This window comes from Aethalodelphis obliquidens, unplaced genomic scaffold (assembly GCF_003676395.1).
Source record: "Aethalodelphis obliquidens isolate GAN/ISIS:26980383/991018 unplaced genomic scaffold, ASM367639v1 scaffold141, whole genome shotgun sequence".
Taxonomy (NCBI): domain Eukaryota; kingdom Metazoa; phylum Chordata; class Mammalia; order Artiodactyla; family Delphinidae; genus Aethalodelphis; species Aethalodelphis obliquidens.
The window spans coordinates 215,217-239,968 of NW_020838085.1; the positions used below are offsets into that span (position 1 = coordinate 215,217).

Below are 24,752 nucleotides of genomic sequence, written 5' to 3' on the forward strand. Positions count from 1 at the left end.
CCGTTGCGGAGCACAGGCTCCGGACGGGCAGGCTCAGCGGCCATGGCTCACGGGCCCAGCCGCTCCGTGGCATGTGGGACCTTCCCGGACCGGGGCACGAACCTGTGTCCCCTGCATCGGCAGGAGGACTCTCAACCACTGCACCACCAGGGAAGCCCCCTTCTTTTTTTTCCTTTTCCCCTTTCCCTCTCTCTTCCTATCTCTTTCTTTTCACCCTTAAATATTATTTTAGATCTTCCTGGTGATAGAAAAGCAAAAGTAATTCAGCCAGCCTCTTTTGAAGTGATAAGACCCATTTTAACCAATATTTCAAAAATTGAATTTGTCAGTAATTAGTATGGGTTTCTATCATTTTAAATTATTGTTATTTTATTGAATAGTATACTAAATTTGACAATTTAAGCAGTGAACCATTTCAGAAAATGGTTTTACCTGAGTGGATGATGCTAATGAAAACATTTTACAAAATAAATCAAGCACACTCTTAAATTGCAATTGCTGAACTTTTTTCTTTTTTATATGAAGTCTTTTGGCACACTTCATGATTTTGATATTAAATGAGTAAACTCAGTAATGAGAACTTGTTAGCACACAATGAATCTATCACTTACTTTGCCAGAGTATTTGTGAGGTAGATGCTCATGTGCCAAAAAGAACATAATAAAGTAACTAAAATGGGTAAAATTCCAACTGGCAAGTGATTTGGTCCTTTACTTGTGTAATGGGAAAAAAATCTACGCTAAATCTTTCCAGTAGTAGATGGAAGTGGGATTAGCAAATAGGCTAAAACATGATTTGAAAATATAATTACTCATACATTAACTTATAACAAATATCTGTTTATTATAAGTTCATTTTATAAATGAATCCATATCATAAATTTATTCATTCTCCCGATACCTCATTTTCTGAGTTAAGGATTTCTGACTATTCTTTGCTAGTAATATCCTCATATAATTAACTATAGAAGATAATGACCAATTTACTGTATTACTTAGTCTCTTCCACTTTTCTGATGTACTTTCATATAATCATGGAATGTTAAAGCAGAAAGAAACCTAAGAGATCAGTTAATCAAATTATATCCTTTAGAGCTGTAACATTCTTCTGAAGTGCTTTGGTTTGTCTATAGGGAGGCTGTGGAAGTGAATCGGAGCTTCTAGTGTCTTACTTCAGCCAGATTGACTCTAGGTTAATTTGTTTTATATACTGAGATTCTGTCTTAGGTATTGTTCAGATACATTCCCCACCCCGTCCCGCCCCACCAAGCCAAAAAATAAAATGTTTGAAAGCTACTGATCAAATCTCACTCCTTAATTTAAACAGATTAAGAACTTGAATTCTGAAAAAGACCTCTAAGTTGTTTGCCCAAGATCACACAATGTAGAAGAGGAACTAAAACTAGAAAACAGAGCTTTTAACTGTTAGTTGATTGCATCTTTCACCTCACCAGTTTAATGCATGTATCTTGCTTTGGAGTTAAGATATGGTAGATTGTTTCAGTAAAAGCCCAGGTGGATCCTATCTGCCTGTACACATGTTATATGTGGTCTCAGCTCCCTGGTCTTGGCCATGTGACTTGCTTTGGCCAATGGATTGTTAAGGAATTTGAAAGAAGCAGATATATGATAACCATTTGTGCACAAGGCTCTCATTCTTTTGCTACTGGTCATTCTTCTGTACTGAATGAAAAATGTTGGGCTCATCTCATAGAAGGTTAGAGAACTCATGGACAGAATTCCCAGTTGAGGTCCTAATGCATGAGTGAGCCCAGCCAATACCACATGAAGCAGGTAAGCTTTCCCAAATGAGGTTAGGCCACAGAATCATGAACAAATAAACGGTGTGTGTGTTTTTTTTTTTTTTAACCACTAAGTTTTGGAGAGTTTGTTATGCTGTTTTAGCTGACCAAAACAGCAGTATTGATTTATTGTCCCAACCATGACCTATTCTAGGATCTGAAATTGCACATTTTTTTTAACAGCAAAATTTTGCAATTTGTTGGAAAAGACTGAATATAGGAAATTTAGGGCATCCTGACAACGTCAAGACATGCTTCAGGAAAAAATCATGAAATACAAGGGCATGTTCTATATAGAGAGGATGCCTGGAAACCCTGTGACCCATGGACACCCCTCAATCCAAGCTCTTTCTCTTACTGAATTTTTTTTTATATTGAAGTATAGTTGATTTACAATGTTGTGTTAGTTTCAGGTGTACAGCAAAGTGATTAGTTTTATATATATATATTTTATATATTCTTTTTTTTTACATCTTTATTGGAGTATAATTGCTTTACAATGGTGTGTTAGTTTCTGCTTTATAACAAAGTGAATCAGTTATACATATACATATGTTCCCATATCTCTTCCCTCTTGCGCCTCCCTCCCTCCCACCCTCCCTATCCCACCCCTCCAGGCGGTCACAAAGCACCCAGCTGATCTCCCTGTGCTATGCGGCTACTTCCCACTAGCTATCTACCTTACGTTTGGTAGTGTATATATGTCCATGCCTCTCTCTCGCTTTGTCACAGCTTACCCTTCCCCCTCCCCATATTCTCAAGTCCATTCTCTAGCAGGTCTGTGTCTTTATTCCTGTCTTACCCCTAGGTTCTTCATGACATTTTTTTTCCTTAAATTCCATATATATGTGTTAGCATACAGTATTTGCCTTTCTCTTTGTGACTTCACTCTGTATGACAGACTCTAGGGCTATCCACCTCATTACAAATAGCTCAATTTCATTTCTTTTTATGGCTGAGTAATATCCCATTGTATATATGTGCCACATCTTCTTTATCCATTCATCCGATGGTGGACACTTAGGTTGTTTCATCTCCGGGCTATTGTAAATAGAGCTGCAATGAACATTTTGGTACATGACTCTTTTTGAATTATGGTTTTCTCAGGGTATATGCCCAGTAGTGGGATTGCTGGGTCATATGGTAGTTCTATTTTTAGTTTTTTAAGGAACCCCCCATACTGTTCTCCATAGTGGCTGTACCAACTCACATTCCCACCAGCAGTGCAAGAGTGTTCCCTTTCCTCCACACCCTCTCCAGCATTAATTGTTTCTAGATTTTTTGATGATGGCCATTCTGACTGGTGTGAGATGATATCTCATTGTAGTTTTGATTTGCATTTCTCTAACGGTTAATGATGTTGAGCATTCTTTCATGTGTTTGTTGGCAGTCTGTATATCTTCTTTGGAGAAATGTCTATTTAGGTCTTCTGCCCATTTTTAGATTGGGTTGTTTGTTTTTTTGTTATTGAGCTGCATGAGCTGCTTATAAATTTTGGAGATTAATCCTTTGACAGTTGCTTCATTTGCAAATATTTTCTCCTATTCTGAGGGTTGTCTTTTGGTCTTGTTTATGGTTTCCTTTGCTGTGCAAAAGCCTTGAAGTTTCATTAGGTCCCATTTGTTTATTTTTGTATTTATTTCCATTTCTCTAGGAGGTGGGTCAAAAAGGATCTTGCTGTGATTTATGTCATAGAGTGTTCTGCCTATGTTTTCCTCTAAGAGTTTCATAGTTTCTGGCCTTACATTTAGGTCTTTAATCCATTTTGAGCTTATTTTTGTGTATGGTGTTAGGGAGTGATCTAATCTCATACTTTTACATGTACCTGTCCAGTTTTCCCAGCACCACTTATTGAAGAGGCTGTCCTTTCTCCACTGTACATTCCTGCCTCCTTTATCAAAAATAAGGTGACCGTACGTGCGTGGGTTTATCTCTGGGCTTTCTATCCTGTTCCATTGAAAAGATTACAAGATACTGAATATAATTCCCTGTGCTATACAGTAGGACCTTGTTGCTTATTTATTTTATGTATAGTAGTTTTATGTATAGTAGTTTGTATCTGCTAATCCCAAACTCCTAATTTATCCCTCCCCCACATTTCCCTTTTGGTAACCAGAAGTTTGTTTTCTATGTCTGTGAGTCTGTTTATGTTTTGTAAATAAGTTCACTTGTATCATTTTTTTTAGATTCCACATATAAGTGATATCATATGATATTTGTCTTTCTCTGACTTACTTCACTAAGTATGATAATCTCTAGGTCCATCCATGTTGCTGCAAATGGCATTATTTCATTCTTTTTTATGGCTGAGTAGTATTCCATTGTATACATATACTACATCTTCTTTATCCATTCATCTGTCGATGGACAGTTAGGTTGCTTCCATGTCTTGGCTATTGTAAGTAGTGCTGCTATGAACATTGGGGTGCATGTATCAAATTAGAGTTTTCTCCAGATATATACCCAGGAGTGGGATTGTTAGGTCATATGTGCTGGATGCCCATTTTTATTGGTTATTTTAAAAACGGTAGGTCACACTGACTTCTTCCAGTAGCTAAAGTTATATAAAATTAAGTATTTTTTCATTAGAGAGATTCTCTGTTTATGTTCCTTTATTTTCTTTAGTAACTATAATCTGGTAAATTTACATATCTTTGGTTATCTTTAATTACAGAACCCTAGCAACTCCCATAGTTACTAGGATCACCTGTAAAGAAAAGGCCCCAGGTGAGCTACATCTAGTAGAGTAAGGATGGAAGGGACAGGTCCAGATTGTCCCTGACTTTTGTAATGCCCAGGTCAAAAGTACAAAGGGAAGCCCATATACCATATATCTAAATTTTAAAAGTGGTAAATCAAACTAACAAATTTTTAAATAGAATATAGTCTATTTTTCCACCTTGAGAAATAAAGCTTTATACCAACCTAGAAGACCAAAGTTGAATTTAGAATTCTTGGCCTCCTCAGAGTTTTGCACTAGAACATGAAAACACAGGATAGCTGGGCCCTGGGCATGTGCCCACCCCATTCTCTTTTTTTCCTTCACATCTAGCATGTATTGTAAGAGGGATTGTGTACAAATTTGTAGGAACCTCAGCCCACATAATTAATCTTGGTTGACATCTTCCCGTTAATAGCCACCTCTTAGTTAGAGGTGGCTATTCTAACTCAGAATTCTTCCATTCTAAGAGTATTCCAACAGGGGGACTGACATAGGGAAGAGTTCTGTGCAGGCACTGGAAATGGGATCAAAGCACTTTGGATTGTGAATTGTGACATCCCATGAACTTGGAACAAGGGTGGGGCTGGGCTCTCAACATAGGCCTGTCCCAGTGGGCCCATGTCCTCCTTGCATATGCAGAGAGACAATGACAGGAGATTCAGAGTAAGGTTCTAGAAAGCATGAGGCCCAGGACAGCAAGCTCTCTTTCCTTGGTCTAAGGGTATGTGTTAGGTTGGGGATCCCCAACAGCAGACCCTGAGACCAGGTCTTGAGAGCAAGTAGTTTGAGAAGTGATCTCAGGAACCGTAGGTAGAAGTGTGAGAGAGTGAGAGACAGTAAAGAGAGGAAGCCAATTCAGGGAGTGTTAATGAGCAGTTGCCACTGGGAGCAATTGGGGCTCAGTTGCACTGGGGAATCTCTGTGAGTTGGTGTAGAATTCACCTCAGAGTTATTCCAACCCAAGGATAAAGAAGCTGGGTTATTTTTCCACCAGTTTGATACATTATTTGTTGAGGACTGCAACTGCAGGCATTAACTGTCACTTCTGGCCTGATCCATGCGAGGGTTAAGCACCTTCCTATGACTAGAGGAAGCCCTCAAGGAGAAAGGAGCTGTTTTCCATAAAGCCATTGGCCCGCAGGGAGGATTAAATGCTAAGGGGACGTGGCAGGGCATGGATGACATCTGCTACAGAGCAGAATTGGAAAAGACTTTGAGAAAACATGTCCTTAAAGGAGAATGATGTTAAGGTGGCACAGTGTGGCCAGGAAAATTTCCAAGTTTCTAAATATGAAAAGTCTCTACCTCTGCTATTTTACATCTAAGGTGATGCGGATACTGTGTGATGAATACCTTAATCCACAAGTAGCTTCATGTTGGTAATATATGATAATATTCCTACTCTTTTTGTCTAGCATGAATTAATTAAATTATTTCAGATGTTTAAGTAAAACAAATATTGTTTTATCAATATATCTTCAACAAAACCATCATTTCCATGAATTCCACTATTATGATGAATTTCTTTTTGGACTTGTAAGGGAGAGGGGCTTGCATGGCTTATTTCTTAGGGTCTTTGCTCAGGAACATTTCATGAGTTGGAAAATGTACACTGAAGAATGTCCTTGGCTTTCACTTTCAGACTTAGTATCAATAGGAAGTGCATATTTTTAGGGAAAAGGAAATAGTGTATAACATAAAGCTTTTGATAGAAGCTTTATACTTGAGTTTGTGCATTTCAATTATTGTTTACCATGAAATAGAGTTATTCTTTATTGATGATGAAAATAATAATTACTGTTGTAAAGCAATTATACTCCAATAAAGATGTTAAAAAAATTACTGTTAAGTTGATTAAATTTCGTATTCTAAGAAGTTTAATTTTATTTAAATTACCTAATCTAAGTATTTTCATTTCAATCTGTTCATGCAAGAGAGAAATGTGGTTTCTTCCTTTCTGATAATAAAGCAACAAATTTTAATCAAATAATTATCTCACCTGTTTTGTTCTAATGGTGTTGCCACAATTCAAATACTTTTCTCAGAATGAAAGTAATCAGTGAACAACAGATGATAAAATGTGCCTGGAGTCCTTTTTGACAGGAAAAAAAAAATTATTCTAAAATTAGATTTGTACTTGAAAAGGACGAAATAAAAATTACAACATTCTGACAGCCTTTGTTTCCTCCTTAGACCAGCTGAGAATCTTGGACTTTGGTTAGATGTAATATAGATTTCAAATGTGATCCACTGTCAGTGTTTTTTTAACATATAACTACGACATTATACATAATATATGACATATACAACACATAACACATTCTATATAATATATGATGAATATATTTTTAAAATGTGTAACACAGAACATATAACACATACATACACATCTTCAATATGTTTTAAAAATGATTTAAAACAGTTAATGTTCTTCCAAGAATGACTGGTCTTCTTGGCATATAGACTTCAGTGTATTTGAAAACAAGTTTGCCATTTTTAACATTCGAGGTGTTAAATGTGAGTGAATTAAAATTATAGCCAATTAATGTCATAATACTTGTCTTATCCATTGGTTGATAAGCTTGATTTGTCTTCTTGGTTTTGGAGAATTTCCTAGAACAGAGTTAGGCTTCTAAACATTTTTTAACACTTGTTTCTCATCTATAACTTAAATACTTTGGCTTTAGCAGTGAAATTTGTATTATAGTATTATACTGCATCCTACTTTAGGGTTGAGAGATTTTTATAACTATTTTCTCATTTCCTGGAGAGTAAGAAAATGGTGACCTTCAGAGAAAAAGTAGTATTGCTTGGAAGGAAAGGACCAGCATAGACAGCCTGCCCACCATAAGAAATGATATTAGCTATTAACTTAAGGTATATGGTATAACAAGGTGATATGAGAAGTATTCATTGGACATGCCTCTTTTGGCTTCCCTTGGTTATTAACTATGAAAAATTATTTCTATCTGCTGGTCAAGTTGCAACTTATTTTGATTGCTATGGGACAGAGCATTTCTATGTCATAGAAATGTGGCAGATAATATTGCTTGCCAAATATTCCATATATCTCTCAGTTCTCAGCCCCTGTCAGCTGAGAAAGAACCCTGTGGTTGAGTCTGACCAATTAACTGTGATGTGTGTTAACTTTGGGCTGAGCACTAAAAAGCCCTTGAGCAAACTTTCAGTTATTCTTCCCCGACCTGTAAACGAAGAAGGAGTGGTGTGCCTGGGTCCCTCAGTGGCTTTATGGAGCAAACCTTCCTCTGACCTATGCAGGATATATTTTGTCATTAATAAAAAATAAACTTGCTTGTAATGCCCAGGAGACTGAGGGGTAATGTGTTACCTTGCTATAACCTAGTCTCTTCTGGATTATATAATACAATTAAATCCAAAAAAAAAAAATATTGCTGTACCTGAAAATGAATCTTAGGATTTATACCATCAAAAATGATTAAACCATTTTTTAATTGTTTTGATAGTTACAGATGGATCTGTTCCAGTTCCTTTACGATTTGTTCCTCTCAGTCCTGGACGCTACCCTTGTAAAATCTTGTTGACATCAAGGTATGATGTGCATGTCTATTGCGTTGAAGGTGCGGTAAATGAAGAACGTCCAGAGGCCAGATTTGATTTTGAAACACCAGCATTTGAAGCCCTTACCCAGAATATTCCAATAGTAAGTACAGACTTTTTTTTTCGTACTTTTCTTCATTCCCACTGCCACTGTCTCAATTAAAGTCCTTCAAACCTTTCATCTGAACTCTTACCAATTCCTAATTGCATTATGTGTGGCCATTTGTTTCTCCATATTGATGTCACAGTTTTATTCCCGAATATAAATGTTATCATATTACTCACCTGATTAATCACTCCTGCTGGATCTCTTTGCTTAAAAAATTAATTCTAACTTCCTTAACCTATCATCAAACCAAGCAGAGTCATGGTCTCTCAGATCACTCTGCTCCACATTCAGTTGTGATCTTAACACTTGATTAAGATGTGCTCATAGGCACTAAGAACAGTGATTGGCTGTAGCTTGGCTATTAGTGGGTGATAATAGCATCAAGGAAGGTAATATAATTGTAAGGAATTTTGAATTTTTTACACTGATATTTTTCTATCTGATATTTTTCTGTCTTTATTTTCATGCTTTAGAATAATAAAACAAAGAATGAATGGAAATGTCAAGTTACTATAGAAGGAGAATGGTTTTATGGACCTCCTGTTTTACATGTTGGACCAAGTGAGACTGTGAATTATCCTCTCACATTCAAACCTATTTTGGAATGTGAGATTATGGTATGAACTCATTGATTTTTTTTCCCTAGCTTTAATATGTCGATAAACCAATGTGTGGTGTTAACATATATAATTTGTGATAAATTTTCTTGCAGAAAAGTTATATTTTCTGGGGGGTGTGGGGTGGTGGTGTGATGAATTGGGAGATTGGTTGGGATTGACATATATACACTAATATGTATGAAATGGGTAACTAATAAAAACCTGCTGTATAAAAAAAATAAAATTAAACTAAAAAAAATTCTTTTAAAAAGTTATATTTTCCATGAATTTGATCATTAGTGTTCACTCTGCTTGAAACTTTAATAAATGTTGTAACTTGAGGGATAAATATTCTGAAAGTCACAATGTCATAGGCTGTCAATATTTATGTCTAGATTATTTTTACATAATATGTTTAACAAAGTAAAATCATTGCTTTTTTTGTATTCAGTAAGGAAGTTTGTACTTCAGAAAATATTTTCTTAAGTCATATTTCTTTGACAAGGATGTAAACAGGCATATAATTGCTATGTATGAGAATGCCTATTAAACTGTCACTTAGAGAAAGTGAAAAGAAATGAAGAGCTTTTCACAGGAAATTCATCTTTATTTGTTCAGTAGAAGTATTTATATATAAACTGGAAAAGCTAATGACTAGCACCTCCTTGAAAGCTCATTTCATCGATCAGATTCAAGATTACTAAAATAGAAGAGATGGTTGGCATCCAACTGTCGCTCCTATAGAGCTGAAATTTGGCTGATTTGTCACAGGGCAAACTTACTCTACAAAATGAAGTAGATAGTATGGAGCATATCTTTGACATAAAAGGGATTGGAAAAAGACCGCTGGCCTTGGAACACATCACCATAGACTGTCAAGTGGGGGAGATAACAAATAAACCCATAATGATGCCCAATTATACAACAAGCATCCTAACATTTAAGGTAAGATTTTGGTTTGTTTTTTTTTCTTTTGGTATGAAAGTGTTTTCAGAAGGAGTATATTGAATTATATGATATTTTAAAACATTTAATTTTACTTAACTAGGTGAAGCAGTGTGACATAAGGAGATGGTTAGAATTCTCCTATTAGTCCAGCAGCTTTTAAAATGCCATTTTGATTATAAAGTTGAATTAGCACCAAACAAGTTTTATATCTAAATATTAGTATATAATCATAAAACACATTAAAATTTACTTATTTGAGTCATGTGTATTTTCACTTGAAGAAATTGTACATGACAATGAAAGATATTTTTTTAAAAACTTTTAAACAGCTTTTAAAATTGTAATGTGATATCTGCAGGCATGAAATTTCAAAAGTGTATCCTATCATTTACCAGTGTGAATAATAGTGGGAATGTGAAGAAATGCATAATTAGTTACATCTTTATTTTTTATGAGGTTTTGTACTTGGCCCTCCTCACTTGATTTGTTTAAGCAAATCTGAAAATAAATTTTTCTACTCCCCACTCCCATATTTATCTAAAAATTATGTGCCCAATAGAATCCTCAAAGAAGCTTCAAATATCTGTCCATCATAGATGCCTGAATCTAGTTTTAGAGGGTACATCAGAAGTTTAGAAATTCTCTGGGTTTGTCCTCTGCTTTTTTTGGTAATCTTGAAAAATATGTGCATTGATTTTCTTCTGCTTTCCTTACTGGATTGCAAATAGAGTGAATATTATGAATGAAAATCTCATCTTCCCACTCCCCTGCTAAAACTCTTCACTGTCATCTCTTGCCTTCAGGATTGAGTCCAGGCTCCCTGAAGTGGCTTTCACGTGTTTCAAAAGCCTATCTGCTCAGCTTTCTCTCTTAGCACTCCTGGCTCCAGCCACACTTAGGCCATTGTATATAGTATTTCCTTTTACTACTGCCTGGAAGTCTCTATCCAATTCCCTATCTTCCACTTCTCTGTGTATGTCTAACTCCTTTTCATTCTTTATGACAAAGCTTAGATGCCACTTTTCCAAGACTTCTTCTACATCCCCATAAACCTGGATTAGATGCCTTTCATGTGCTTCCACAGCATTTTTTTTTTTACTTTTCCCACCATCATGTACATTACATCCTATTGCTATTACCTGTTCTCCACCAGATTATTCTTCTCCACCAGATTATGAACTGTGAGAAAAGGGGCATGCCCCTCGTATCCATACTTTTGTACTTAGCATAAATCATAGTATCAAGCACATAATAGGTTTTCAAGGAAGATTTGTTTAATGAACGGATACAAACATAATGGATGGCTTTTCAAATGGAAGGAAGAAAGGAAGGAAGGAAGGAGGGAAAGAAGGAAGGAAAGAAAAGAAAAGAAAAGAGCATGACTACTTGCACTTGCTATAACTAAGGAAAAAATCATTTTTCCATCACTCCCTTTCCCCTTCCAGAATTTTCTGGTGAGCAAGAAATCCTGTCTTATGAGTTTGATGAAAACAGGTTAAAGAAAAAATTGCTTAATTTCTTAACATTGGTTATTTCATTTTGTTGTTTTGGCAGAGGTGATGTCTGTAGCTTTTTAAAACTTTTATTCTTCAGAATGAATGCATTTTTTAAAAAATGTAGGCCTTTAAAAATAATAATTATGCTATATTAACTATATTTTTCTAATTAAATGTAGAAGTGGAATTCTATTCATAGCAGAATTGTACTTACAGGAAATAATCAAAGTCTATATTTATATGGTTTCAATACACAAATAAAACTGAAGAATCTAGTTAATTTTACCTTTAGAGTGTAAGTTTTCAGTGAGGCCCTTTCTGTAATTAAAGATACTACATATTAAATTAATTAAATGTCATTTCATTAAGATATTAATAATACTGTTCTTGTATTCCAGTTCTTCTATATTTCTATATCTAAATAGCACCAACAATTATAAAAGAACAGAAACATGTTTAAGACCGAAGAAACATTTGTCCCTAGAGATATTATGAATAAAGTATCACCTTTCTTAATTTGAAAATCACCATTATTTTTAATCAGCATATACTAATGAGCATTACCAATTTGCCCTTTCTTTTCATTCATAATATTTAGTTTATTGCTGGTATTTCAATGGAAATTCTATTGAGAAACAACTGAGGTGCTGCTAAGGAGAAAGGCTAGACTGAGAAACTTTGCTTTATAGTGTCAGGATTCATCTTGCACTCCCTTTGAGACTACTGAAATGCTTCTGATTCTCCATCTTCATTCTTCCATGTGTAAAATGAAGTTGGCCTCTGGGCACTCAAGGCTGATTCTCATTCTTTTCACCCCTCTCTCTCTTTCTCTCTCTTTCAATACCTTCCTCATTGTTGGATTATTTTTCTTAATCTATAAATATTCTCAAAGATTTTCCATTATAAGATAAAACTTGTCTCTAACAATAGCCTTTCAACTATTACCCTCTATATTTTCCATGATTGCTAAACTTCTTGAAAAAGCAATATTTACATGATCACTTCTTATTTCATGGTGATCCATTTGTATCTCCTCTACTCTGTTGAAACTTCTGCCACAAAGATCACCCATAACTTTTGGTCAAGAAAAATTAGTTCTTTTCCCAAGTTATCTGCCTCAAAACTCCTATAATGTTTGGCACTGTCTGTCTGCCTTCTTAACACTCTTCACCCTTTATTTTACATCATTCTATAGTCCTCATTTCCATGCTATTTCTGGATTGTTACTTATCTGGTCCTTTTATTCCTCTAGCCTTCTCATTTCTTTTCAAGTTTCCACCTTCTAAAGCATTCTTATGTCTGTACAACATCCCACTTGGCAGTTTCTTGGCTTCAAACTATCAACTGGTTACAAATGCCAAATTCATACTTTTACTCAAGATGTATTAGCTTCAGCCCCTCATTTTTGACTGCTTGCTGTACACCTGCACTTTGACAGTCTGCTGACAACTCAGACTCACTATATTCTTTTCATGTCTTTTCCTTGTTCTGTTTTTCATTGCTGTTAGTATTGATTTTTATGATACTTTGTATTTTTTTAAAAAAGCCTTTTAACATATGTTTAATCTCATTGCTACAAGAATAGTTTGCAATAGAAGGTTGAGACTTCCCTAACAAGAAAGAGAATATAAAAAAATCAGAGAATATAATTGAGATACAGGTAAAAGGCTATGGCATTTTATCAAAGTGACCAAGGAGTAGGAAATAGTTATGCAATAAAGAAAACAGGAGACCTGGGACTTCCAAAATGGTGGAGCAAGGGGTTTCATAAATCTGTTCCTCCTTAAAAGCAATAAAAACACTGACAAAACTTGTCAAAACTTTTAAATCTTGAAATTAAACAAAGATTTCAAACAATCTGAGGAGTATTTACTCAAGAAAAACTCTGAATCCTGGTAAGAGCAGGGTGATTTGTGACATTTTGACTTGACCCATTTCTATGCCCCTCTCCTCAGCTCTGCAATCTTGCAATCACAGTAGCTATGAAAACTGTAACCTTGCAAAGAAAGGAAGAGGCAGACTGAGTATGGCTCTCCTCACAATTCTCATCCCCAGCACATTGTCACAACTTGACCTTTCTCGTAGCTCTCTAGCAACACCCCACCCCACGAGCAAGGAAGCCCCTTCGCGGGCGGAGACTGCGGGTGGCAGAGGGGGGAAGCTTCGGAGCCGCGGAGGAGAGCACAGCAACAGGGGTGCGGAGGGCAAAGCGGAGAGATTCCCGCACAGAGGATCGGTGCCAACCAGCACTCACCAGCCCGAGAGGCTTGTCTGCTCACCCGCTGGGGCAGCCGGGGCTGCGAGCTGAGGCTCTGGCTTTGGTCGGAGCGCAGGGAGAGGACGGGTTGGCGGCGTGAACACAGACTGCAGGGGGTTAGTGCACCATGGCTAGCCGGGAGGGAGTCCGGGGAAAAGTCTGGACCTGCCGAAGAGGCAAGAGACTTTTTCTTCCCTCTTTGCTTCCTGGTGCGCAAGGAGAGGGGATTACGAGTGCTGCTTAAAGGAGCTCCAGAGACGGGCGCGAGCCGCGGCTAAAAGCGCTGGACCCCAGAGACGGGCATGAGACGTTAAGGCTGCTGCTGCCGCCACTAAGAAGCCTGTGTGCAAGCACAGGTCACTATCCACACCCCCCTTCAGGGGAGCTTGTGCAGCCCGCCACTGCCAGGGTCACGGGATGCAGGGACAACTTCCCCAGGAGAACGCACGGCGCGCCTCAGGCAGGTGCAACGTCATGCCGCCCCGCACTCCGTACCCCTCCCTCCCCCTGGCCTGAGTGAACCACAGCCCCCTAAGCAGCTGCTCCTTTAACCCCGTCCTGTCTGAGCGAAGAACAGACGCCCTCCGGCCACCTACACGCAGAGGCGGGGCCAAATCCAAAGCTGAGCCCGGGGAGCTGTGAGAACAAAGAAGAGAAAGGGAAATCTCTCCCAGCAGCCTCAGAAGCAGCGGATTAAAGCTCCACAATCAGCTTGCTGTACCCTGCGTCTGTGGAATACCTGAATAGAGAACGAATCATCCCAAATTGAAGACGTGGACTTTGAGAGCAATATTTATGATTTTTTTCCCTTTTCCTCTTTTTGTGAGTGTGTATGTGTATGCTTCTGTGTAAGATTTTGTCTGTATAGCTTTGCTTTCACCATCTGTCCTAGGGTTCTATCCATCCATTTTTGTTTTTTTAATAATTATTTTTTTATTTTAGTAACTTTATTTTATTTTATCTTACTTTATTTGATCTTCTTTCTTTCTTTCCTTCCTTCGCTCCTTCCTCCCTCCCTCCCTCCCTCCTTTTTTTCTTTCTTTCTACTTTTTCTCCCTTTTATTCTGAGCCATGTGGATGAAAGGCTCTTGGTGCTTCAGCCAGGAGTCAGTGCTGTGCCTCTGAGGAGGGAGAGCCAACTTCAGGAGACTGGTCCAAAAGAGACCTCCCAGCTCCACATAATATCAAATGGCAAAAATCTCCCAGAGATCTCCATCTCAACACCAAGACTCAGCTTCACTCAACGACCAGCAAGCTACCGTGCTGGACACCCTGTGCCAAACAACTAGCGAGACAGGAACACAACCCCACCCATTAACAGAGAGGCTGCCTAAAATCATAATAAGTCCACAGAGACCCCAAAACACACCACCAGACATGGACCTGCCCACCAGAAAGACAAGATCCAGCTTCATCCACCAGAACACAGGCACTAGTCCCCTCCACCAGGAAACCTACACAACCCACTGAACCAACCTTAGCCACTGGGGACAGACACCAAAAACAACAGGAACTACGAACCTGCAGCCTGCAAAAAGGAGACCCCAAACACAGTAAGATAAGCAAAATGAGAAGACAGCAAAACACACAGCAGATGAAGGAGCAAGGCAAAAATCCACCAGACCTAACAAGTGAAGAGGAAATAGGCAGTCTACCTGAAAAAGAATTCAGAATAATGATAGTAAAGATGATCCAAAATCTTGGAAACAGAATGGAGAAAATACAAGAAACGTTTGACAAGGACCTGGAAGAACTAAAGAGCAAACAAACAGTGATGAACAACACAGTATATGAAATTAAAAATACTCTAGATGGGATCAATAGCAGAATAACTGAGGCAGAAGAACGGATAAGTGACCTGGAAGATAAAATAGTGGAATTAACTACTGCAGAGCAGAATAAAGAAAAAAGAATGAAAAGAACTGAGGACAGTCTCAGAGACCTCTGGGACAACATTAAACGCACCAACACTCGAATTATAGGGGTCCCAGAAGAAGAAGAGAAAAAGAAAGGGACTGAGAAAATATTTGAAGAGATTATAGTTGAAAACTTCCCTAATATGGGAAAGGAAATAGTTAATCAAGTCCAGGAAGCACAGAGAGTCCCATACAGGATAAATCCAAGGAGAAACACGCCAAGACACATATTAATCAAACTTTCAAAAATTAAATACAAAGAAAACATATTAAAAGCAGCAAGGGAAAAACAACAAATAACACACAAGGGAATCCCCATAAGGTTAACAGCTGATCTTTCAGCAGAACCTCTGCAAGCCAGAAGGGACTGGCAGGACATATTTAAAGTGATGAAGGGGAAAAACCTGCAACCAAGATTACTCTACCCAGCAAGGATCTCATTCAGATTTGATGGAGAGATTAAAACCTTTACAGACAAGCAAATGCTGAGAGAGTTCAGCACCACCAAACCAGCTTTACAACAAATGGTAAAGGAACTTCTCTAGGCAAGAAACACAAGAGAAGGAAAAGACCTACAATAACGAACCCGAAACAATTAAGAAAATGGGAATAGGAACATACATATCGATAATTACCTTAAATGTAAATGGACTAAATGCTCCCACCAAAAGACACAGGTTGGCTGAATGGATACAAAACAAGACCCATTTATATGCTATCTACAAGAGACCCCCTTCAGTCCTAGAGACACATACAAACTGAAAGTAAGGGGATAGAAAAAGATATTCCATGTAAATGGAAACCAAAAGAAAGCTGGAGGGCTTCCCTGGTGGTGCAATGGTTGAGAGTCCGCCTGCCTACACATCACCATAGACGCTGATAACGCAATACCCTATATTCTACACGTATGCCCTTGGAAACGTGGTGTATTCAAAGGTAACAAAATTGTTAATGAGATATTATTAACTACCATACTGTGAAAGATGCGTGATGAGAATAAATTAAAAAGTAACTTAAAAAAAAAAAGTAACTTAAATTTCCCCTTTCTAATAAATAACCCAGAGGGAAATTTAGTTTTCTATTTCAGTCATTACCTTTCTGAATAATCAGAGCTTTGGGGCATACATTTTATGTCTATAGTGCTATACTCTCTTGTCCATTTTTTATATTTATTTGTGGGGCAAATTCCTGGAAGTAGAAATATTTAGTTAAGCCATTTACATTTAAAATTGTGGTAAACACTTTCAAATAGTTATATCAATTTATGAGCTAGACAGTGTCCTATGAGAATATCTCTTTATAGGACTAGGTATTATAAAAACATGTACATATACTTAATTGAACATGAAAAATAAGTTAAAGGCTTTGGTATATGTGAAGTTTTCTTTGTTTCTCTCTAGTAAAACATTCATTTATGCAAATTGCCTGATGGTCCCTGAAAAGAATTGCTTGCTTGGGAATGGGAGTGAGGGATATTCCTACAAAACTTTTGATGAGAGAGGAGGTGAGAGGTGTAGAAGACTAACAGGGATGAACTGAGGGACTGTAATTCATCAAAGGAATAATTGTTCTATTCGGGAGAGAATTCAGTGTCCCATGGTGGTTAGATCCTGCTGAGGAAATTATTAAAATGTTGGTAAATGGATACAATTTAAAAATGTAGAAAGCATACAGCCAGTAGCAATCTTGTACTGCCTGGAAGTACTAGCCCCTCATCCTTGCTTGCCTCAACAAAGAATGTTTTAGGAAAAGGTCTGTACCTAGCATAGGAGGTGTAGAGAGCTGCTCCAAATAAGAAAGTACATAGAGAGTAGGCTGAATGCCAGTGCTGTTAACAAGCAGAAGGGAAATTTCAGAATGGCAACCACAGTGATCCAGTTACCACCACTGTAATAGAATACGCTATGGGTGAAGAGCCAACCCGCCCATCCCCACTCTCTACTTCTAGTTGGCTTGACCTCAAATGTCACCATAGTCATAGCTGTTAGCATCTTGTGAAATCTTCCTGTCACTTTTCAGACATTTGGCTTTACAAAGCCTGTTAACATTTCTCCATGTGATAGGTAGATTTTGAACTAGAGTGAGCTTATTCCAGGCATTTCAATAAAGTAGCATATTTTTTGCCATTTTTAATGTAATTCACAGGATAGAAATGTAAATTTCAGTTTTCATTTTAATCATCAAATGACAATCCTAATGTTCCTTAGTTCTGGAATTTTAACTAGTCTTTTGTAAAGAGTAGCAAGTGATTCAAAATTGCCATTATTATTTTTTATATAAGTAATAAATCTGAGTTTCCTGTTCTATAAAAGGCAATGAGGTCTGCTGTGTGTGAGAAGGAACGTAAGAGGAACTTCAAACGGTAGAACATTGTTGAATTAGGAGTGTTTATGACTCCTTTAAGCAAAACAGAGCTGCTGATCCATGAATCAGACTCTTAAAGTTATAGAAAGGGAGCTAAGAAGAATTAAATAATCAGATTTAATATATCTTACCTTTGTATAGTCATTTTTGTTGATTTTGGCAGCATTTCTGAGACCATAAAACTTCAAAACGTATTTTCACTGATCAGATAAGCACTCTTAGCATGCTGATTTGAAGGACTTTAGAAGAAATTTGGGGAACTTAAAGGCAACTCAGGATACATCGTTAGGTGAGGATGAATTGGTAAATATTGCTGGCTACACAAGAGCTTTTGCAGGCTTCATAATTTTGAAAAATATTTGCAAGACATGTTCATGATTGTTCTTCCCAGGGCGGTCCCTTAAATTTGAATTAATGTTGCCGTTATGATTTGGACAAGCTGAGCCTGTAAAGAAGGCAAAGTCCATTTTTATTGATATTACTGTTGGAAGGCTGCTACAATATTTTAAGCAGTGTAAATGTAATTGCTTCTGAACAGTTGTTAATCTGTTGTAATATAAAGAAAACTAGACTAAAATTTTCATACATATATGAGAACGTTCCTATTTGTGCTGGTTATGTATATCGTATATCATCCGTCTTAAAAAGAAAAAACTTTGTGCACATTTTCAGTTCTGTCCTCAATTATATAAAGTTATTTACAAAAGGCCTATAATTTGGAAAGTCTTGATAGATACAGTAGTTATAAACAAAGCTGATCTTTAACGAATTACGCTCTGTTTGTTAAAATATTTTCACAGATGCTTTTCCTCATATGTTGGCAAATACTCAATTGTTTGAGCTCCACTTAGGTGTAACTTTTGATCTCTAGCCACCACAGCCCCTCCCTTTGGCCCCCCCCCCGGACTTCCCAACAATTCAGCAACAAATAAAGTGTTAACACATGCCTCAGGACTTGGATCCTGTGTCCTTCCTGACTGGTCAGAGCTGGAATATAGGTTTGATAATTATTTCAAATATTACCACTGGATACAAAGATAGATGTCATATGGTTCCTGCTTCCTAGGAATTCATATCTGGTGATAGAAATAGATATCCATAAGTCATCTCAATACAAGGTACACACTGATGTACCACGAGTTTAAACATGGCACTGCAGAGCATGATATTGGGAAACGTTAACCCTAATAGTGGGAGTCCAAGAGGGCATCTTAGGGGATAATGGGTTTATCTGGACCTCAAAGGATGAACTGGGATTTATCAGCCGATACGGTGGGGAGCACATTCTAGCAGAGGAAACAACCTTATTGAAAACACAGAGAAGTTACTTTCTGTAAATAATGAATAGAGGGGTGTGTCTGGAGTGTGTGTTTGTGGTAGCCAATGCAGAGTGACATACAGTTAGAAAAACAGGCAGACTTTGCTGGACAGAGTTGTGTTTTACTTCTTACTGCAGTTGGAGCCATTGAAGATGTCTGAGGGGCATGAGTCAACTGAGTTTTAGGAAGAAAAGTCTGGAGGTAACATATAAAATGGATAGGAGGTACAAGAGAGGGTGGATAGATCTGAGAGATCATTTAGGGGCCTTTAGCAATATTCTGGTTGATTAGTTCTCAGTATTAGTTTGTGCCCCTTCTCCCAAAAGCAGACCCTGAGAAAAGAGTTTAATTGCAAGTAGTTTTCTTGAGAGGTGATCACAGGAAGCACGCTGACCAAATGGAGAAGTAAGATGCTGAAGGGAAAAAGTCAGAAAATGAGCTAGATATCAGATTACTGCTGAGACCTGGGGAACCTCACTGGGAGCTTTCTGAGAGAATTGTCAGGCTAAAGGGTAAAGAAATTGGGGTAAACATCCTCTACCTCCTTTCCCTCAATGATTAAAGTTTGTTCTTAGGGCAGATTCCCATGGCAGTGAATTCCCACTGGAAAAGTCATAGCAAACCACTGGTGTGAATGCGAACTGTCTGCAGAGGGGATTTTCATGGGGCACCGAGTCATATGTGGCATATACTAAAGTAGGTGTCATGGCATATTAATTGGTAGGTAGAAATTTTGAGAAATGGATGGAACTGGAATTATCACAGGAGCCTGCAGTGAACTGCAATCATGTTTCAGGCGTACCTATGTGGAGGTTTAAATTTGAATGCCTCTTTGGCCATGGAACAAAAAGTTAAGGTTGACCACTTAAATGAACATTAAGGGCAGACCAAACTAGGCCAGTGATAGTGGGTTAAAAAAAACAGAAATGATGTTTCAAGAAAAGTAACAATGGAAAATGATGCTGTAGCAGCTTGGGTTTCCAGGGAATCAGACTCTGAGATGGGAGATTAGTTTATAGGACATTTATTAGGGAATGTGTTGTGATCAACACTTGTGAAAGGAAAAGGTAAGAAAACACACTGACCAGAGGGCAAAGTTGAGTTTCCGGACAGGCGGAGTGAAGGCTTTTTGTCAGCTCACTGGGCCCTCTGAAGCTGGGATGGTCCTCTGGACTTGTCCCAAGTTAGGAGAAGGGGACTGGGCCTTTATGCTGCTGTGCTGATCAGTCATTGAAAGTGGACTACATGTGGAAGGAGGTTTGACCTTGGGTGAGGCTTTTTTGTTTTTTCTCTCAAGGCGCCATGCCTAAAGAGGGCTTGACCAAATAGTCATTTTCCAGCATTATTCCTAGTAGCAACAGAAATAAGTCCTTCATTCCTGAAAAGGAAAATGGTTGATGTAGTATAATGTCTATCACAGCCTTATTTGATGAAGATTGAATAAGGAGAGAGAAGGGAGAAAGGCGAGTCAAGTGTACTTCTGATAGTAAGCAACTCTAAGGAAGGTGATACCATTAACTGCGAGAGAGAGATCAGCAGAATAGATTTACTAGTTAAGGAGGGAAAGCCCAGTTCTATCTTGATTTGAAGATTATCTTTTTTGTGTCAATAAATTTCAGAAAAATGGAAAAATATTGAATCAGTCAACCTAGATATGAAAGCATAGAACCTTAAAGGGAAACAGACACACAAAATCAAGCAAACAAAAACACCGTGTGTAAAGGCAGAAATGTGTTAATGACTAAATGCATTAAAATGTAATGGCCTAATTCTCTCCTTAACAAACAGAAAATGACCTCTCTGGTCATTAGAATGCAAAAAAGCTAATATTACTGTCCATTATTACAGGATTAGTATGTAACAAAATATAGAAATGTAGTAATGGCCTGTGGCTTATTTGTAGTAGTAAAATACGCAACTAAATTTCCATTCGTCTCAGGTAGAAACTTGATTTTTTGTACAAGGCCAATATTTAGTGAAGATGATTAGGCATTAACGGTTAGCATATACTTTAGTAACAATAATCCTTAAATTAATTTTGATTGCAATAACATGATTCACAAATATGATTTAGAGATGTCTATAAACATGCATGTTCACAACATAGAGCAACTCACTCCTAATATAGCACTAAGAAAATGAACTTGTAAGAATTAAGGTTATACAATTGGATATAACCTACATATCATTTTTTCTAATAGTTTGCTCCATTTGCTCTTCAGTAATCTACATGGAACACATATGTCTCTGGCATAACTGTTCTGAGTTTCTTATGAGGAAATCACAGTAATCAGCTCAGTGCTCTCCAGCTTGTGAATATCAGGGTGATAATATAACTTTAAAAAGCAGATTTTAATAAAAACAAACAGGTGACTGTCTAAACTGGTGGGGATACCACTAGGGCCCCCTTTCTGTGAAGAGAAATGAAGAGTTATGAAGCTAAATAATTAATTTGGGGTTTGGTAGTCCAAAAATATAATGTGAAATCGGGACCCCAAACCATGCAAGCCTGGGCTCTTTGACAGGTTTGTTTTCTGATTCCCAATTATGACCCCAAAAGGCAAGACTCCAGGATACCACAGAGTAGTTCATATTCCAGAACAGATATCTCCAGTGATGGCTCAGTGCAGTGGATTCCTGCTTTCTTAGCTTGTATGTGTGTTTAACTTAAACTTGTCGGTTGAGAGAAGATTCTCTGAACATCTCTTCCAACATATTATGGAAATGGCGATCCCTAGATATCTTTAAACAGCTTTTATCTTACTGTTAACCAATGCAGTTGACTTATCTAACGTAAGCATAAGACTTCATAATTATCCCTTATGATCCCCCAGTTGTGAGGAACATACTTTCATCTCCAGGGAGGAAGTCTTTAGAAATCCTTCCAATTTTTAATGACATTTATTTGTGATCCAAAAAAAAGTTGGGGGGGGGGGACTTCCCTGTTGGCGCAGTGGTTGAGTCTGCCTGCCGATGCAGGGGACACGTGTTCGTGCCCCGGTCCGGGAAGATGCCACATGCTGCGGAGCGGCTGGGCCCATGAGCCATGGCCGCTGAGCCTGCGCGTCCGGAGCCTGTTGCTGCGCAACGGGAGAGGCCACAACAGTGAGACGCCCACGTACCGCAAAAAAAAAAAAAAAAGGTGGGGTGGGAAACTTGGGTAGTTGAATATCTTATCTTTGTCTGCAGAGTCGTGGAAGTCCACAAAGACTATTTATTGAACTATGAGTCATTTAAATTTATGAACTAAAATCAGCCTGAAATAATTTAATATGTTGATCATGGCATGGTAGCCTAAAATGATCTCTAAACATTAAACAAGAGTATTTTTACACCTAAAACTAATATAATGTTATATGTCAATTTTTATCTCAATTAAGAATAAATATTTAAAATTTTCATAAACCATTCACTTACAGTATCAAGTATTTAATTGTTCAGGATACTACATGGACACAGGTTAATACTGCGCTTTAACTGTTTATTCTACAGTAGAAAACTAAATGCTGAGAATGCACGTTTTAAAATGGTTTCCAGTCATGTTAGTAAATTTAGTCTCTACCCTGAACATTCATGATAAAGTAGTCTTAAATTCTCTCTTATGTCCGTGCCCCTTGACAAGCTGATAGCTCTAGAAAGTTGGTAACAATGGTGATTTTGATGTAGCCCACAATTACCTTGTATTTTTTCAGCAGCAGCCGAAAGTGCTTTTTCACTTACTGAAAAGTGATTGCATTCATTCAGTTCAACACAACTGTAAATTAGAGCTAAGATTTATTTCTGAAAATTTGCATTTCAGAAGTCCTTATGCTAGAATGAGATCTATTATGACATTGGCACAAGAAAGCCTACTCTAAATGATTGCAAACAAGCTTTTAGTCAGCTTTGCTAAAACTTTTTTAAAATTTCTTTTTGATGAACTTCTGCTTAATGTCAAAATGGAATGTTTAATGTGAGCATAACAAAGTTCTTATGTTAGGCCTATGTTTAAACAAGATAGGAATAGTTTTTATAGCTGGTGTCCTGCTACTCTCCACTATCTAGACAGATATGTATTACCAGTTGCCATCTTTGAAATAGAAATTCAGTTCAAAATTTGATTTCTAATATTGTATGTGATGAGAAGCCTGCTTGTCATGTGTATTTTCAGAATGTGATGCTGAGCAAAAGTAGTGCTATTTAAATTTGCATTTTTTCATTTAAAGTTTGGGCAGTATGTTCATGCTAACCAGCACATCACAATGGCAAAATTGAACATCTTTTCCTTTGCTCTTATCTTACTGCTATTGTGTTGCAAAGGAACACGTTCTGAAGTCACTTGTGACTTCAACCTCCAATTATATCATTCTCTGGTTGGGCGACCTTGGTAGTATACTTAACATCACTGATTATCAGGTTTCTTACATGTAAAATATAGATAATACTTAACCTTTCCTTAACCTTAACCCAGGGTAGTTATGGGCATAAAATGGGAATATATGAAAAGTACTCACCTAGTAGGTGCTCAACTAATGTTTATCACTCTTATTTAATATGCTAGCTCCCATTTTTTAAAATTCCCTAACATGATATGGATATATGCAAGGATTTAGGGCTGCTTTTGTCTCCACTCTCTCCTAGTTTGTCTCAATGAAAATGCCAGAGAAAGTGCTATCAAAAGCTTGGCTAAAACTGAATTTGGATCTTGCTGGCCTGTTCCCACCAGTGTTGTAGACTGTGCACAGTTATAGGAGCATAAAAACCAATTAGATGCCACTGGTCTTTCAAAACAAATGTTGGCTGCTTTAAATGCCATAAAGCATTTTCATGCTCTCTTAGGTGAAAAATATGGTTTACAAAAAAAAAAAACACAGGGCCTTGAGGCGCTGCAGAGAGAATGAATTGGGTTTGTTTGTATCCTCTCATGGTCTTCTGGGAGTTCCTCTTTGCTTTCACCATCTCTGCTTTCCCAGACAGCCTCTGCTCTGATGTTTCGTAAAAGCTCTAGCCACCTGCATGGTATTACCCTGGGGGGCTTCTGAACACTAGATTTGTTTTTCCCGCCCCTGACCCCAAAATCAAAATCAGTATTAACTCTAGTCTCAAGGTCTACTCAGATGATTGGCTAGAGGTAAATTCATGCACGTTAATAGATCAATGAGCGACAACAAATCCTGCATTTTCTGCCTTTACATGGGATGATCTGTCCTTTGAGTGCCAGACTAGCATTGGCCTGCAGACCAACACCTGGCATATAGCAGCAGGTATCCGGTCAGTGTCAAATGGAAGAAGCAATACATTTCAAAAATAAAATCATTTCTAAAATATTTTTAAAATTGCTTAGGAGTGCAGTAAAATATGAGAACAAGGAAGATTTAAAAACTTGAAGAAAAACATAAATTTGAAAACTGCATATATTCTGTCAAACTGAAGGAAGACACTCTTGCAATTCCAGTGTTTGCCGTGGGGTCATGTGTCAGAGATATAGTTCTCCCTGGGAGTGCAAGGTAGGCCGTAGATGCTCTATTGGATATGAATTTAAGTTGCTTTCAGAAGAAGGCTCTAGTGGCTTCCCAATCCACCCATGATGTTCTGGTTAAAAGCTTCATATTTGAATTTTGAATGAGTGATATATATATATATATATATATATATATATATAT

At 37.6% G+C, this 24,752-nt stretch overlaps 1 protein-coding gene across 1 annotated transcript in view; it reads left to right on the forward strand.

Moving 5' to 3' along the window:
• LOC113616456 (cilia- and flagella-associated protein 47-like) overlaps positions 1-24,752 on the forward strand; it is a gene marked incomplete at its 5' end in the record, with an annotated part of 358,695 nt that overhangs the window by 204,041 nt on the left and 129,902 nt on the right. Inside the window, 5 exon segments of the mRNA XM_027099781.1 lie at positions 8,009-8,205; positions 8,685-8,828; positions 9,582-9,766; positions 10,390-10,405; positions 16,276-16,363. Of these exon segments, the coding sequence (XP_026955582.1) occupies positions 8,009-8,205; positions 8,685-8,828; positions 9,582-9,766; positions 10,390-10,405; positions 16,276-16,363 (630 nt within the window).